This window comes from Muscardinus avellanarius (assembly GCF_963383645.1).
Source record: "Muscardinus avellanarius genome assembly, chromosome: 17".
NCBI lineage: Eukaryota > Metazoa > Chordata > Mammalia > Rodentia > Gliridae > Muscardinus > Muscardinus avellanarius.
The window spans coordinates 57073492-57091008 of record NC_137803.1 but is presented as its reverse complement, the minus strand read 5'-3'; the positions used below and the strand labels follow the sequence as shown (position 1 = coordinate 57091008).

The window sequence follows — 17517 nt, the reverse complement described above, 5'->3', positions numbered from 1 at the left end:
TTGTGGGAGGCTGAGACAGAAGGACCACAGGTTCAAAGCCAGCCTCAGCAACTTAGCAAAGCCCTCCGCAACTTAGCAAGACCCTGTTTCCAAACAAAAAAATAAAATAAAAATAAGTCTGGGGGTGAATTCCAGAGGTAGAGGCCCCTGGGTTCCATCACCAGTATCACAAAACATAAAAAGTAAAATAAAAAAGGCTGGGGCTGTAGCTCAGAAGTAGAATGCCTTGTCTCTACTTACAGTACCACAAAAAGAAAGAAGGAGAGGGGAGAAAGAAAAAGAAAAAAGAGAGTGTGCCCACCAGGCTGGGGACACCGCAGCTCTAAGAGGCCTATGAAGCTACAGGTCAATAAAATATTCAACAGCCAGGCATGGTGGCGCACGCTTGTAATCCCAGCATTCGGTAGGCTGAGACGGGAAGATCCAGGTTCAAGGACAGCCTCAGCTACTTAGTGAGGCCCTTTGCAATAAGATGAGACCATGTTTCAAAACAAAGAATAAAAAATAGGGCAGGGGTTGTAGCTCGGAGGTCAAATGCCCCTGGGTTCCATCCCCAGACCCGCAAAAAAAAAAAAAAAAAAAAATAGGGCGGGCTGGGGGTGCAGCTCAGGGTAGAAGGCCCCTGGGTTCCATCTCCAGTACTGGAATAAATAAATAAATAAATAAATAAATAAATAAATAAATAAATAAATAAAACCATTCCAGGGTGTACTTCAAGGAGCACACTGACCGACCTGAAAGGGAATGGCGTCTGATTACACCCCTCTTTGGACTGTAACCCTAAAAACACTTGTCAGAAGTTCCTTTGGAACTTTCCTGCTCATTTTCCCCAAACCCTCGCGCTCTGCACGGAGGACACACACTCTTACTCCAGGTACCGCTTCGCCGCTCGCAAGGTTTCTGGTTTCCTTTTCTCTCAGAGCCTTCAGTGATCCCTGCCCTTGACCCCCAAGGAAGTAAATCTGGTCCATGTTCTGTCAAACACAAACGGCAAATGTTTCCAGCCGCCCACGCGTGCTCACTGGCAACCCTTACGTCCACCGTGTTTTTTTCCAGGCTGAAACATGTATCTCTCACCCCGCCATCATTCCGACTTGGGTAACCACTACTAAGCCAGGTCACAATCCAAAAACAACACAGGAGAACCCAATGCGACGAGTGCTTGACCACTGAGCCTAAGCGGTCCAGTCGCCGCCAGCACCAACAGGCGGTGGACGTGCTCGGGCCCGGGACGTCCAGGGGGTGTCAGCGCCCCCCGCGTATCTTCTAAGTATGATAATGCGGGAGTCCAGAGTCGTGTGTGCTACTTTGGAAGAAGGCAGAAACAGTGAAATAAGAATGGTGCCATCCTCGTCTATATCATACTCTATGGAGAGAAAATAGAAATTAACAGACTGGTACCTCATGTCCCTGAAAAAGGACTCTGCCAAGTTGTAACCATGGTTACGCCTCAATTAGGTCTGCAGACCGAGGCCAAGAAAGGCCGGCCCGCAAAGCCTGATTAAACCTCGAAAACACTCGCTTAATTAACTCTCCAAGGTTTCCCCCTGGTTGAAGCTTTTGTCCTAGGAGCAAATTAGTGGCAAAACCATCAGACTTAACTCTGTCTCTTTTTCAGACACCTGCCCAGAACTTTGAGCACGGCGCTAACAACTTTACCATATGGAGAGACCCAAGAAAAAGAGAAAACCTGGCGGAGACTGAATCACAGTCGGCGTCCCTGGATAAGCAAGGTGCAACCGCCCTAAAAATAACGCACCACCCTACTAGACCACTGCGGAAGGTCACCCGCTTGCTCTTTATTGGCAAACGTGCTGAGTTTGAAAAAGCACAATATATGATGTAAACAGCCTTGACTTTTATCCCAACTGCTTCTGAATAGCTGTGTATGAATAACTTTGGAAAGAAGCCCACCCAGTAAAGATTTGCCGACACAATGGCCCCTCTGTCCTGAGAATAATTAACCCCTGGCTCCTGTGTGGGCTGCATTCAAGCTGTATTTACTGTATTTGCATAAACAAGACTTACCTTAAATTAGACAATAGCAAAACTCTCCATGTTACCCTGTCTACTTCGGCAAAAATAAAAAAATCTACAGTTTGACCGTATGCAGAGAAAAACGGAACTTCCGCACCTCTTTGGGAAGGAGGCTACAGTCCTGTCTGCTGATAATTCCGCAGTCGCTGCACCGAAATGTCCCCCAGATCCCAGGAGAGCGGTAACACGGCCTCGTGTGTTGAGAGGGCAGCATCTCCAAGCCTCTCGTCCGTCTGGTATCTCTTAGCCTCTCCCAAGCCCTGAGCGGCCAACTCATCTACCTGGGCGGGTGTCACTTTGCTTTTTGGACACAGGTTGCATCCAAGGCTCACAGAGTTTAAGTAGCTGGTTCCCAGTCACAAGAGCAATTAGGGCCGGGGACCAGAGGGCTCCCATCTCTGGATGCCTCTTCTTAACCCCTTCCCATGAGCCTGCTATGTGAAAAGGACTTGGTCTCCTTTTCATGGTAAAAGTTTAGCCAGACCTGAAGGAATGGATCTTGAGTCCTGGGGACTCAACGACCAGATGGGCCTCTTCTTAGGAACTGAACCCTATCTGCTTTCAAAGAACCAGGGTCAGACTCCTAGATGCAATAAAGCAGCCCATACTCCCCAGCAGGGGCAGATCAGGTATCTGGCACACTTTAGGGTCCCTGAGCTGCAGGACACAGAAGGAGGGAGGTCGCCCGCCCTCAGTGTGTGAGACCCTTTTCCCCCAAACAATACTAACTCGCTGGAATCAGGGTCCATCCGTCCTCTCCTCCCAGCTTGTGCAATTAAAGGCTAGCTGAAATAACCTCAAAGATTCTTCCGTTGGCCAAGTTCTCCTCTAGACCTATGCTGGATGCCCACTGCTCTGCCAGGAAGCTGAAGCCAAGAATCCCTGACATCAGGAACACGCGTTCACCGCCTCCTCCGAGGCTTCCCATTACGCGTCTGTTTCTACCACTCGGTCTTGTTCCCACCACACCTCTCTGCCCACACGCTCCAGAATTTATAAGCTGCTACCGTGTCATGGTGGCGCACGCTTGTCATCCCCGCGCTTAGAAGGTGGAGACAGGAGGATCGCGCAGGTTCAAAGCCAGCCGCGCTGGCTTAAGAGACCCTGTTTCCAAATAAAAATATTTTTAAAAAATAAAATAAGTCTGGGAGTGTAGCCTGGAGGTAGAAGGGTTCCCAGGAACCCCAGTACCACCCCCCCAAAAAAAAAAATCACATGCAAAATTTAATCCTATAAATTAACATTTTCTCTCAAGGTCACCTTTATTTGAGGGAAGGGAAGACTAAGGATTGAACCCAGGTGCGTTCTACCTTCGAGCTACACACCCATCCCTACTTATTTATTTACTTATTTATTCATTCATTTATTCATTCTATTTTGAAACGGGGTCTTGCTAAGTTGCTGACATTCTTGCTATATTGCTGAGGCTGGCCTTGAACCCGAAATCCTCCTGTCTCAGTCTGGGATTACAGGCATGGGCCGCCACACCTGGCTCGGTCACCCTACTTACAGAAACTTTTTCTTTTCGTTCTTCATATTCCTGCTATTTTCCAAAAGACACAAGCAGTTCAAGGTTTGTTTTGTTATTTTGACAAGGCTGATCTTTCTCTCTGTGTGTCCTCTGTGTGTCCTCTGGAGTGTCCTCTGTGTGTCCTCTGGAGCGCGGGCTGTCCTCTGCACTCCACCTGCCACCTTCCGTGAGTGCCCCGCCCCGGGATGTCCACGGGAGCCAGCAATGGCTGTGTGAGGACCAGGAGGGGAGGGGATCACGGGCGGCCACAGGCCAGGGCGAATGGAGGCCCCGTGGGTCAGGCACCCCCCAGGCCACTCCCATCTTAAAGCCCATTTCTTTTTCCCCAGAAAGAAATGCACAAAAGTGTGCTTCCAGAAGGGAAATGCTAAAACAACGGGGGGCACCGGAGCAGCTGGGGGTTAACTTTAATCAAAGTCCAGCCAGGGTTTTTTTTCGAGCAACAGGAAATAGATTCATTCTCTCCCATCGTCAGTCTCTCTAACACACACGAACTTTCTCCTCTGTCCTTCTCCATTTCCCCTGGCCAGGGCACAGAAATAAGCTGGACAGGGAGAACTTTGGTTTCTTGGGACTGTCTTTATAACTGCAGCGTTTACTGGTGTTTCAAAGCCAGATCATAGCGCCTGGGAAGCTTGGTCAGAGTGAAGACGTGGGCACATACGGCAGCCCAGAGGCGGAGGAGCAGGTATGAGCTCCCTATGGCTGCTATAACATATCACCACAGCCATTAAACCTCACAAGCTTCCAGGGGAGTCGGGAACCAGCTCCTGTGGGCTGGCACTCAGGCGTGGGCAGCTGCTCTCTTGCTGAATCCATGTTCTTGCTTTTTGGGGTGGGAAAGGGGCCGTACTGGGGGGTTGAACCCAGAGGTATTCTAGATTCAAGCTACAGCCCCAGCCCTTTTTCTTTTTCCTTTTTATTTATTTTATTTATTTATTATAGTACTAGAGATGGAACCCAGGGGCATTCTACCTCTGAGCTACACCCCAGCCCTCTTTTTTGTCCCTTATTTTGAAACAGGGTCTCACTGAGTTGCGGAGGGCCTCTCTAAGTAGCTGAAGCCGGGCGCGAACCCGGATCCTCCTGTCTCAGCCTCCAGAATGCTGGGATTACAAGCGTGCGCCACCACGCCCGGCTCCATTCTGTTTTTTTTTTTTAACAGAGTCTTGCTAAGTTTTTGTTTTCGTCGGTTTCTAGTGGTCACCTGTGCTCCTTGGCTCCAGGGCCTCCCTCCGCCTTCAGGGCACGACAGTCAGTCCTGCTTCTAACATCACACGGCCCTGCGCCTCCCTCTTCCTGATGGCGGGTAGGCCTGCTGGGGTTGCCCAGGGTTATCTCCCCATCCCAAGCTCTCAACTTAATCAGGACTGCAGAGTCCTCTTTCCCATATAAGGTAGCGTTTGGTCAGGTTCAGGAATGGGGACACCGGGCCGTGACTCAGCCCACCCAGCCACTTGGGCGTAGCTGGATTCTGGGAAGACCTGCCCCGCAGCCCTCAGTGGAGAGCACCAGTGGAGAGCTCAGTGGAGAGCACCAGGCCCGAGCACTGAGAGGGACACAGGAAAAGATGGTTCCCAGATGCTGACGGAGAGGAACCCCGGGCATTTCACTCCCGTCTTGTCGCACATGGCCTTTCCTCGCCCACTTGGCTTGTGAGGCCCCTGGTCAGTATTCAGCAGAGACATCACTTCCCACCCTTGGGTGCGCTCCTGGCCCACTGCCCTCAGGGCTGTGAGCCGTCACCCTTCTGTTACAAAGAAACTCAGCTTGCCGACCCAAGTGGGACCTCAGAGCCGCAAATGTTCACGGCTCAGAGGTCCGCCACTGGCCCGTTGCTTGCTACAGACCGTGAGGGTGGGTTGCTGTGTCCCCGGCCGAGCAAGGAGAAGGGACAGGGCTTTGTCAGAACTCACCAAACCTCTTGTAGCCGAAGGACTGCACCTCCTCCTCCTCTGTGAAGTCGTCTGTAGGAGAAGAGACAGGTGTTACTGGGCAAGGGCCCGCTCCCAGCCCCCGCTGTCCCTCGTGTTCTGAAATGGGAGGCTAATCCAGGCGTCAGCTAAAGCATGGCTCCTTCACGATGCACCTGGACCAGCCGCTCCCATCTCCCTCATCTCCGTACTCCTCTCTGCTTGCTCCACGTGGGTTTGCGAGCACGTGCGTGTGAGTTTATTACCGTCATGAGGAATCCTGTGAGCGCACCTTTTTGTATCTGGAGTCACATAACTAAATTCCCAGGGTCTAGGAGGGGGGCTGGCAGGTGTCAGGAGGCCAGGGCTTCGTAAGTGTCGCTGAATGGCTAGTCAACTGTCTAGGGGAGGCCTTATCTATGAAGCAAGGAGGTCAGTTGAATGAGCGAGCTTGTCTCTGAAGCTCCCCCTTGGAGATGCCTGGGCTCTGGAGTGCATCTCAGAAGCCAGTGACTCCCTCTGACACCGCGCCCTTCCCCGCTCTCGTCTTGGATAACAGGACCAACAGATGGTTCCCAGCAAAAGCGTTTCAACACACAGCCCTGCTGTGAGATTCCCCAAATGGAGAGCCACCGTGGACGGAAGAGATGCGCGGTCAGCCAAGCTTCTACCGAAAGGCCCGAGGTCTCCCTCCCGATGTGGCCTTTCCCTGACTCCTCACAGCACTGACAACTTCTCACTTTTCACTTCTGTGGGTCTGGAAAGTATTGTGCAGACAATTCTTATTAATTGTGCAATTAAAATTTTCTTTGGAGCCGGGCGTGGTGGCGCACGCTTGTAATCCCCGCGCTTGGGAGGCTGAGACAGGAGGATCGCACGGGTTCGAAGCCAGCCTCAGCTACTTAGTGAGGCTCTCAGCAACTTAGCGAGACCCTGTTTCCAAATAAAGTATAAAATAGGTCTGGGAGTATAGCCCGGAGGTAGAAAGCCCCTGGGTTCCGCCCCTAGTACCACCAAAATAAAAAATAAAAAATAATTGGGGGGCTACTGGAGGTTGAACCTCAGCCCTAATTTATTTTTTTTCCCTTACTTTGAAACAGGCTATCACTAAGTTACTGAGGGTCTCACTAAATTACTGAGGCTGACATTGAATCTGTAGTCCTCCTGTTTCAGCCTCCTGAGAACTGGGATTACAGGCATGGGCCGCCACACTCAGCTAGAGAATATTTTGATGACAAGAAAAGTCAAGGCCAGGCCTTTCCAGGGGCCCTGATGAAATGTTAGTGCTCCTCCTGTACCTACGAGGGGGTTATTTCCTAATATGCCCCTATAAGCTTAAAATATTCTAAGTCAAAAATGCATTCAAAATAATGAGGCCAAGCTGGGCATGGTGGCGCACACTTGTAATCCCAGCATTCGGGAGGCTGAGACAGGAGGATCACAGTTCTCAGACAGCCTCAGCTACTACTTAGTGAGGCCCTTTACAACTCAATGAGACCCTATTTCAAATTAAGAATAAAAAATAGGGCTGGTAGCTCGAAGATAGAATGTCCCTAGTTTAATCTCCAGTTCTGGGGGGAAAAAAATAAAAAAGCCAAGCATGGCTGGGCGTGGTGGCACACACGTGTAATGCCAGCATTCGGGAGGCTGAGACAGGAGGATCGCGGTTCACAGCCTCAGCTACTTAGTGAGGCCCTCTGCAACTCAGGGAGACCGGTTCAAAATAAAGAATAAATCCGGGCGTGGTGGCGCACACTTGTAATCCCAGCATTTGGGAGGCTGAGACCTGGAGGATCGCGGTTCGCGGACAGCCTCAACTACTTAGTGAGGCCCTCTGCAACTCAGTGAGACCCTGTTCCAAAATAAAGAATAAAAAATAGGGCTGGGGGTATAGCTCAGAGGAAGAATGACCCTGGGTTCCACCCCCAGTATCACACACAAAAAAAGTGTAGGTTTATTCAGTATAGACACAATTTTTTTCAAATACTTCAAGTCGGTTGAATCCAAGGATACAGAACCTGAGGGCAGGCGCGCAGGAGAGTGAGAGGCGTGGGCGTCACTCACAGAACACCCATGCACCCACAGACCCTGGGCCAAGAAAACCTCCCGGCAGGTTCCCGATGAGCGCCAGGCCGCAGGCGGACGCCACACCCCAGGGCCCGACAGCTAAGCTTTCCCGTTGGACATTTTGCATCCCCAAAGCTTCTTTTAAGCAGGGCAAGCACTCGTTTGTTTGTCTGTTGATTTTCTTTCCCTTCTCTGGTCTTTTTCCCATGCAGTATTTAGCTCGATGACTCCTCTCTCCTTCCTGAAACTTCCCTGGGAACTTAATTTCTCATATTTTTATTATTAAAGTGCCTCTGCTTCTCATTCCAAATTAGCTCAAACGCATCCAGGCTGGAGAACACCAGGGCCTCCCCGCGGCCGCCCATGAGGGCTCCCGGGAGACGCCCGCTTCTTGCGGTGACTCTCACGCCAAAAGGACCTGCCGCGCTTTGAAGAAGCCGGGCGTGGTGGAGCATGGCTGTAATCCCAGCACTTGGGAGGCTGGAGGATCACAGGTTCAAAGCCAACCTCAGCAACTTAAGTAGGGCTGAGGATGTAACGTGGAGGTTGAATCTGCGCTTAGGTTCAAGCCCCAGTACCACACACAATTTTTTTTTTTGCCTCTGTCTTACCCAACTCTAAAAGTAAACAGAAAATCATGAGACATGAAGTGTATAAAGTACTACAAATCACTTTTTTTTTTTTTTTTGGCAGTACTGGGGATTAAACCCAGGGGCATTCTACAGCCCTATTTTTTATTCTTTCTTTTGAAACAGGGTCTCTCACTAAGTAGTTGAGGTTGGCCACGAACCCGTGATCCTCCTGTTTCAGCCTCCCAAGTATGGGAAATTGCAAGTGTGCGCCACCACGCTTACAGGTCACTCCTAACTGGCATTATCAGGAAAGGTTGTAGAAGTGTGTCAGCTGCAGCAGTGGTGCACAGCCGACATTCCAGTAGTTAAGAAGTCAAGATAGGAAGATGGCAGGTTTTAGGTCAGCCTCAGCAACTTAGCAAGACCCTGTTTCAAAATAAAAAATTAAGAGCTGAGAAGGCGTGGTGGTGCACGCTTGTAATCCCAGCATTTGGGAGGCTGAGACAGGAGGATCACGGTTCGCGGACAGCCTCAGCTACTTAGTGAGGCCCTCTGCAACTCAGTGAGACCCTGTTTCAAAATAAAGAATAAAAAATAGGGCTGAGGGTGTAGATCAGAGATAGAATGCCCCTGGGTTCCATCCCTAGACCCTTAAATAAATAAATAAATAAATAAATAAATAAGAGCTGGGCATGGTGGTCCACACTTGTAATCCTTGTACTTGGGAGGCTGAGACAGGAGGATCACAGGGTCACAGGCAACCTCAGCAAGTAGCGAGGCCCTCTACAATTTAGGAGACCCTGTTTCAAAACCAAGAATATAATAGGGTTGGGGGTATAGCTTGGAGGCAGAATGCCCCGGGTTTCCCAGTACCACAATAAGTAAGTAAGTAAATAAATAATAAAAAGGATCGGAAGTATAGCGAGGAGGTAGAATAGCACCAGGTTCATCCCCAGTACTCCCCCACCCAAAAAAATAAATTCACATAGAGAAAGCCAGTGGTCACTAGACACCTGACAGCCTCTAACACACACACAAAAATAAAGATAATAAAAGCCAGCCAGCCACGGTGGAGCACACCTGAATCTCAGCCCACCCATGCAGAGTTTATAAAATAAACTGTAGACAGGGTCAAAATATTCCAAAAGGCAGAATTAAGGCAAAAAAAAGAACAGCTGGGCGTGGTGGCCCATACCTGTAATCCCAGTACGTGAGAGGCTGAGACAGGAGGATCGCAGGTTCAAGGACAGCCTCAGCAAGTAGTGAGACTCTATTTCAAAATAAAATAAAATAGGGCTGGAGGTATCCCTTTGGAGATAGAAGGCCCCCGGGGTTCAGTCCCTAGTACTACAAAGTCAAAGCAAGGGGAAAATAGACTCAAACGAGGGTAAACTGTTCAAAAGGTGTTACAGGGAAGTCAGCAGAGGACTCTCCACCGTGTGTCCAGGGCTATCTGGGTCCTAAGATAGACGAAACCTCGAGCAAGGACTCGGGAGCGGTGCAGAGGCGCGGCAGCCTGCGGCTGGCTCTGGCACGGAGCGCGGCGGAAATGGCCAGGGAGCATCTGGAGGCCTTTCAGCATCTGCCTTCACTCCTGGCAGCCAGCAGCCATGGGAAGAGGCCGCCTGGAAGGAGAGGCCCCGGGAGGGAGACGCCACAGGAGGGACGGCCCGGGCCAGCCCTGAGCACGTGAACAGCTGCTGCCCGAAGCTACAGGACTTGGAAGGGTTTCTTTGCCCTGGAGTAACTGAAAGGAGTGGACGCCAATAGAAAACGCGACAACCTTGCAGAGGTTGCCTCTGGGGAACGGAAAGGGGTGAGCTGAAGGGGGCTCGGTGGGAACCCAGCGTTCCATAACAAACCGTGGTATGATTTGCCTCTGGGCATCTCGAACTTCAAAAGTAAAAAACGAAAGAAAAGCAACACACGGCAATAGAGTGGAAGACAGGGTCAGGCGGACAGAGCTGTGTCTGCAGCACCTGCCGGGTGGGTGCCCAGGGCCAGCCTGGGCAACGTCTGAGATCTCCACCTAATAAAATACATAAATAAGCCGGGCGTGGTGGCACACGGTATAATCCCAGTAGTTGGGAGGCTGAGACGGGAGGCTCGCAGGTGCGAGACCAGCCTCAGCAACTGTAATCCCAGTACCTGGGAGGCTGAGACAGGAGGCTCACAGGTGCAAGACCAGCCTCAGCAACATAAGATTCTCAGAAACTAAGTGAAATTTTGTTTCCAAATAAAAAGTAAAATAGGACTTGGAGTATGGCTCAGAGGTCGAACGCCCCTGGGTTCAGCCCCCCAGGACACAACACACACACACACGTGTGCACACACACACACACCAGGTAGAAAGAAGGTCCAACAGATGCTGATGGCTAGAAAATGTACCCAAAGAGCCAAAGAGCATTTATACTAAAACAACAGACTGAACAGCTTGCGCTTAGAACCTTAAACACCCAGCACAGAACCGTTTTCCGGCAAATGCCACATTGAACGGCAAGTTGAGAATTATGTTATTTTCACTTTATTTCGCACTGCTGGTTATCATGGCGCTGGAGAGCAAACCCATTCTCTCACATGCTCGGCAAGCACTTTACCACCGCGCTGTACTTCCAGACCCCAAAACTCAGACGTTCTCAGGAGCCAGGCTGAAGGACCATGGACAGGGCCTTCTCTTCCAGTGGGGCTCAGTGGGGGGTCTGCCCAGCAGGGTCCACCAACTGCTCCGCCCCTTCACCCTCACGCAGTCCTCCCTCTTAATTACTTATTGTTACCATGGGAACGAAGCAGTCCCCGAGCCAAGTGCAGTGGTGCACACCTGTAATCCCAGTACTTGAGAGGCTGAGACTGGAGGTTCACAGGGTTGAGGCTGGCCTCAGCAACATAGTGAGACTCTCAACAATCTACTGGGCCCCTGTTTCAAAATAAAAATCTTAGCCAGACATTGTGTCTGTAGTCCAGTACTTGGGAGGATGAGACAGAAGGATCTCAGGTTTGCAGCAACGCAGTGAAATCCTGTTTCAAAATAAAAAAGAAAATTGGGCATTGAGAGGTAGAACGTCCCTGGGAGGGAGGGAGGGAGGGAGGGAGGGAGGGAGGGAGGGAGGAATCACAGGTTCCTGTCCTCAGACCTGCAATCCTCCTGTCTCAGCCTCCCAAGTACTGGGATTATAGGCGTGCACCTCTGAACCTATCTCCTATTTATTTTTAAAAGGTCTGGGCACTTATAATCCCAGTACTTGGGAGGCTGAGACAGGAGGATCCAGGTTTGTGGCCAGCCTCAGCTACTTAGGCCCTCCACAATTTAGTGAGACCCTGTTTCAAAATAAAGAATAAAAAATAGGGCTGAAGGTGCAACTTGGAAGTAAAATGCCCCTGGGTTCAATCCCCAGTACCCAAAGAACTAAACAGTTTGGCCAAATTATTTTACTGCTTCCAAACCAGCCGGCGAGCAGCCCCTGCTCTGAGCGGCACCCTTCACCAGCACTGCTGCAGCAGGCCCATCCTGCAGCCCTGAGGCCTAAGGGCCCTGGTACCGCCACCCTGTCCTGGACGCTGCCCTGGGGATGCTTCTGGAGTGCCGCCTGGGTGAGTAGTATTTGGGCTAGACCTCGATGTTGCTGTAACATTCTAGAAGAGTCCTGTCCAATGATCAGAGCTGATGTAGTCAAGATCAAAGTCTCTGGGTTATGGAATTAAAAGGCCTCGAAGATTCGCTCAACTTTGAACTAAGGAGTTTGTGTTTCCTCTGGGATGGAACCAGCAATTCTTCTCTCTCATTATTTGTGTGTGTGTGTGTGTGTGTGTGTGTGTGTGTGTGTGTGTGTTACTGGGGTTGAAACCCAGGGGTATTCTGCCTCCGAGCTACACCCCCTGCCCTATTTTTTATTCTTTATTTTGAAACCGGGTCTCACTGAGTTGCAGAGGGCCTCACTAAGTAGCTGAGGCTGTCCTCGAACCATGATCCTCCTGTCTCAGCCTCCCGAATGCATGCTGGGATTACAAGCATGCCCACCACTTCCGGCTCACTCATTAATTCTGAAAGAAAAAAGGAAACCGATTATCTGGAAGACACAGGTCATGCCAGTACTAGATAAACACCCAGAACCTGAGTGTTAGTGCCCTACAGGATAGCTTTAGGTTTGGGTAAGTGGTACTCTCCTCTTGTGGTTTCAAAAAACACTAATCTCCTGGCTATAATGAGAGTCTTGGGGAGGGGGCAACAGGAAGGCTAGTGTAACCAAAGGGGAGAGTAGGGTGAGCTCAGTTTGGGCGTCAGCAAATTGGCACTAAAGAATCTGATACTGAAGATTTATCTTGCCGGGCTGGTGGCGCACGCTTGTAATCCCAGCGCTCAGGAGGCGGAGACAGGAGGATCCACACGTTCAAAGCCAGCCTCAGCCGGCTTAAGAGAACCTGTTTCCGGCTTAAGAGAACCTGTTTCTGAGCCGGGCGTGGTGGTGCTTGCTGGTAATCCCAGCATTCTGGAGGCTGAGACCTGGAGGATCGCGGTTCGCGGACAGCCTCAGCTACTTAGTGAGGCCCTCTGCAACTCAGTGAGACCAGGTTTCAAAATAAAGAATAAAAAATAGGGCAGGGGGTGTAGCTCGGAGGTCAAATGCCCCTGGGTTCCATCCCCAGACCCGCAAAAAAAAAAAAAAAAGAGAGAGAGAGAGAGAGAACCTGTTTCCATATGTTACATATATATATATATATATATATATATATATATATATATATATATATATATAATAGGTCTGGGAGTGTAGCCCAGAGGTAGAAGGCCCCTGGGTTCCATCCCCAGTACCACCAAATAAATAAATAAATAAATAATAAAAGTAGGACTGGGGGTGTAGCTCAGAGGTAGAATGCCCCTGGGTTCAATCCCAGTACCTCAAAAAAAAAAAAAAAAAAAAAAAGGCATATCTTCAAAGCCAAGCCTTTTGTAACACTTGTAATCCCAGAATTTAGAAGGCTGAGACTGGATGGTCAGAGGTTTGAGGCCAGCCTCAGCAACTCAGTGAGGCCTATGAAACTTAGTGAAACCTTGTTTCAAAATCAAAAGAATAAAGTAGGGCCGGGCGTGGTGGCGCACGCTTGTAATCCCAGCATTCGGGAGGCTGAGACCTGGAGGATCGCGGTTCGCGGACAGCCTCAGCTACTTAGTGAGGCCCTCTGCAACTCAGTGAGACCCGGTTTCAAAAATAAAGAATAAAAATAGGGCAGGGGGTGTAACCCGGAGGTCAAATGCCCCTGGGTTCCATCCCCAGACCCGCAAAAAAAAAAAAAGAATAAAGTAGGGCTAGGGGTATGGAGATAGGATGCTTCTCCATTGCATCTCCAGTGCCACACACACAAAGAAAAGTATACTGCCAAAAGCCAGCACAGTGGCACACGTCTGTACTCCCTAGTATTGGGGAATACTGAAACAGCAGGTATGCGGCCAGCCTAAATAACTTAACAAGCCCCTGAGCAACTCTGTAAGCCCCTCAGTGACTTTGCAAGACCCTGCTACAAATAAAATAATAAAAGATCAGATGTAATGGTGCATGGCTATCATCCCAGCAGGTGGGAGGCTGAGACAGGAGGATCGCAGGTTCAAGGCCAGCCTCAGCAACCAAGCAAGGCCCTCAGCAACTTAGTGAGACTGTTTAAAACGAAAAATAAAATAGGGCCAGGGGTGTAGCTCAGAGGTAGAACACCCTTGGGTTCAATCCTAGTACAAAAAAAATAATAATAATAAGTATTCTAGCTAAACAGTATCTTAGAAACGTTTATATGCAAAATTATAAAAATAAGCAGCTGAACACTATGTCTTGATGGCACGGACCCCGTGGTTGGGACCTCTGTGGTCCCGGGAGGTGCCGGCTGTTTTCTGGTCTCCTAGGCAACTGCTGCTGCGCTGAATCTCCCCAGCATCCTTCCTGCTCAGGACCGGGAACGTGATTTAGTAAGGGACACCTAACTCCAGGAGTTCGCTTCTGTAAAGAACGTGAACACTTACCCCACACCCAGGAGATTTATGGTGTAATGAGCTAATTGGAAATAAATTAAAACAAACTTCATGTTTTAATCATCTTGGAAGACTTCGAGCATTGCAGCATCGAGGCAAGAGATTTTCTTCTGGAAAATATACGATGATGTCATTATTTTGATACTTGGGACTCCAGGGATACAGAACAGATGGCTGCTGAGGGTGGCCAACAGGTGGCGCTGTGGCTCACGGGCCTTTGGGATCTTAACGGAAAATGGGTTTTTCTTGCAATACTAGCTATGGAACCCAGGGGTGCTCTACCACAGAGCCACACACACCCTCAGTCCTTTTCTCTTGTGGGTGGGCGAGTGTGTGTTTGTGGAGGCATGGGCAGGTGTGTGCACTTATGCCAATGTATTACTGGGGACTGAAACCAAGGGCATTCTACCTCCAAGTCACACCCCCAGACCTGTTTTTTATTTGTATTTTGAAACAGGACCTCACTAGGTGGACAAGTCTCACTACTTTCTGAGGCGGTCCTCCAAACTGATTTTGCGGTCTCAGCCTCCCAAGTACCAGGATTACAGGTATGCGCCACCACGCCCAACCTTTTCAAAATGGTTATTTTGAGACAGGATCTCTCCAAGTTGCCCAGGCCGGCCTCAAATTTGAGATCCTCCTGTCTCAGCGTCTTGAGTAGTTGTGATTACAGGCCTGTGCCACCATTCCTGGCCCAAAACTGGGCACCTCCCCAAATTGCTTTGACAATATAACTCCTATAGCGCCCACTGATTTTCTGCTTGGCTAACAAAGAATGCTTAATATAGTTGTCCGTTTGCATCCACACACCCCCCCCCAAACAATCCCCAAGAGTAGGGTATTCAAATCCGTTATAGAAAATGGCTCAGGAGCACCCGCCCCTGAGGCTGGGTCTGATCTCCAGCTCCCTACATGACAAATAAAATGTAGCCATATTCCAGTAGAGCCTACCCACATTGTTTCTATGCAGTAAACCAGCTCTAGACCTGCAGTAATCCCAGCAGGTTTGTAGTACCTGGGAGGCTGAGACAGGAGGATCTCAGGTTCAGGTTCACGGCCAGCCTCAGCTACTTAGTGAGGCCCTCTGCAACTTTTTAAGACCCTGTTTCAAAATAAATAAAAAATTGGGCTGGAGTTGTAGCTCTGAGATAGAATACTCCTGGAATCAATCCCTAGTACCACAGAAATAAATAAATAAAATAGGGCTGAAGGTAGAATGGGGGTAAAAAATTTAAAAAAAAAAAACAAAAAACTCAGTGGTAGAATGCCCTACATTCAATCGCCAGTGAGAGACCGGGGACCAACTGGAGGTGTAGCGTGGAGGTAGAATGCTTTGGGCCACAAAAAAATAAATGAATAAGTAAATCAGCTCTAAAGGACCTGTAACAGCTGATACAAGGTAAGTGCTTCCTACATAGGTGCTACACTGGGTTGTTTAGGGATGACAAGAGTCTGTACAGACAGCTTTCCTCCTGCATTTTGAAGTCTGTGCCTTCTGCAGTGCTGAATCCAGGTTTACTGAGTCTCGGGCACGGTACCTGTGAGTAGATGAAGAACCAACTCACTTTTGATTTTAAGCATTTGCCAGGCTTGTCACTGTCGGCTATTTTTAGGAAAATCAAATTCTAATGGCTTTGCGGGTTTGCGGGGACCCAGGGGAATCACCTTGGGTTTATTATCTATGCCAAAGTGTCAGAATAATCCTACTTGGTAAAGATAGGTGAGCTGCGGCAGCAAACCCCTTTAATCCCAGTATTTGGGAAGCTGACACAGGAGGACTGAGGCTCAGAAAACTAGTGAGTGTCATCCCAGCACCGGGGACGCTGAGCCCGGAGGATCGCGGTTCGCGGACAGCCTCAGCTACTTAGTGAGGCCCTCTGCAACTCAGTGAGACCCTGTTTCAAAATAAAGAATAAAAAATAGGGCTGGGGGTGTAGCTTGGAGGTGGAATGCCCCTGGGTTCCATCCCCAGGACTGCAATAATAATAATAATAATAGTAATAATAATAATAATAAATAAATAAAATAAAAAGTAAAAAAAAAAAAGATTGTTGGAGTAGCTCAGAGTTAGAATGCCCCTGAGTACAATCCTCAGCACAGCCAATAGTAGTAAGTAAATCATTTTTTGTGTGAGTGTGGAGGGTGGTACTTGGGATTCAACCCTACTCCTCTGAGCTATGACCCAGCCCTGTTTGTAGCTGAGGCTGGCTGCAAACCATGATCCTCCAGTCTCAGCCTCCCGAATGCTGAGATTACGAGCATGCTGAGATTACAAGCAAGCGTGCGCCACCACACCCAGATTTTTACTTCTTATTTTGAAAGAGTCTCACTAAGTTGCAGGGCCTAAGTTCTGGAGACTGGCCTTGAACCTGCCACCCTCCTATCTCAGCTTCCCAAATACTCACAGGCTTGGGCCACCATGCCTGGCTTTAAGCAAAGCTCTTACAAAACATGTTTGTGGAGAGGCATTACTGGGGTTGAACCTAAAGGCATTCCACCTTTGAGGCACACCCTTTTAACTTTTCTTGGGTTTTTGTTTGTTTGGTTGTTTGGTTTTTCTTGCAGTACTGGGATGGAACCAGGGGGAATTTTACCCCCAAGCTACACCCTCAGCCCTATTTTTTTTTTAATTCTTTATTTTGAAAGTCTCACTGAGTTGCAGAGGGCCTCACTAAGTAGCTGAGGCTGGCCAAGAACCGCAATCATCTGGGTCTCAGCCTCCTGAATACTGGGATTATAAGTGTGCACCACCATGCCTGGCTCCTATTTTATATTTTATTTGAAAACAGGGTCTCACTAAGTTGCGGAAAGCCTCACTGAGTAGCTGAGGCTGTCCGCGAACCGCGATCCTCCTGTCTCAGCTTCCCGAATGCTGGGATGACAAGCGTGCATCGCGGCACCCAAAGCTTCTTGTTCATTTTGAAACAGGGCCCTGCTAAACCGCCGAGGACCCTGCTACTCTGCCGCCGCTGGCTTCAACCTGCCATCCTCGGTCTCCTCAGATCTAGGATCACAGGTGTGCGCCATCTCCGGCCGGCTATTTCAGCTTTTAGGTTTTCAAAATGACGGGCGTGCAGAGAGATTCACGGGTGTCTGGACCAGCCTGTCCAGCTGCAGCCACAAAAACGTGGCCCGAGACACCCAGGCCCCCGCAGGCGAGCCGCCAGACCTCTCTGGCCAACTCAGCTTTCCATCGCACCAAAACCGTTGACATCTTTTAGGTGTGTTCTGCACTGCAGGTTTCAATTTATGTGGAGAAGTACCCAAGCTGCGATTATAGTCATTTACCCAGTAAAAAGTTTAGCAGAACTATTTTAGAGTTTAGATAGGCACGATGGCGCAAGCCTATGATCCCAGTCAGTACCTGGGAAATGAGACGGTTCG

General features: G+C 49.5%; 1 protein-coding gene across 1 annotated transcript in view; it reads right to left on the bottom strand.

The window, feature by feature from the left end:
- COLEC12 (collectin subfamily member 12) overlaps positions 1-5685 on the bottom strand; it is a gene marked incomplete at both ends in the record, with an annotated part of 199253 nt that extends 193568 nt beyond the window's left edge. Inside the window, 2 exons of the mRNA XM_080714723.1 lie at positions 5485-5535; positions 5658-5685. Coding sequence (XP_080570849.1) covers positions 5485-5535; positions 5658-5685 — 79 coding nt within the window. The remainder of the gene's footprint in view (positions 1-5484; positions 5536-5657) is intronic.
- Between the last annotated feature and the right edge of the window lie 11832 nt (positions 5686-17517).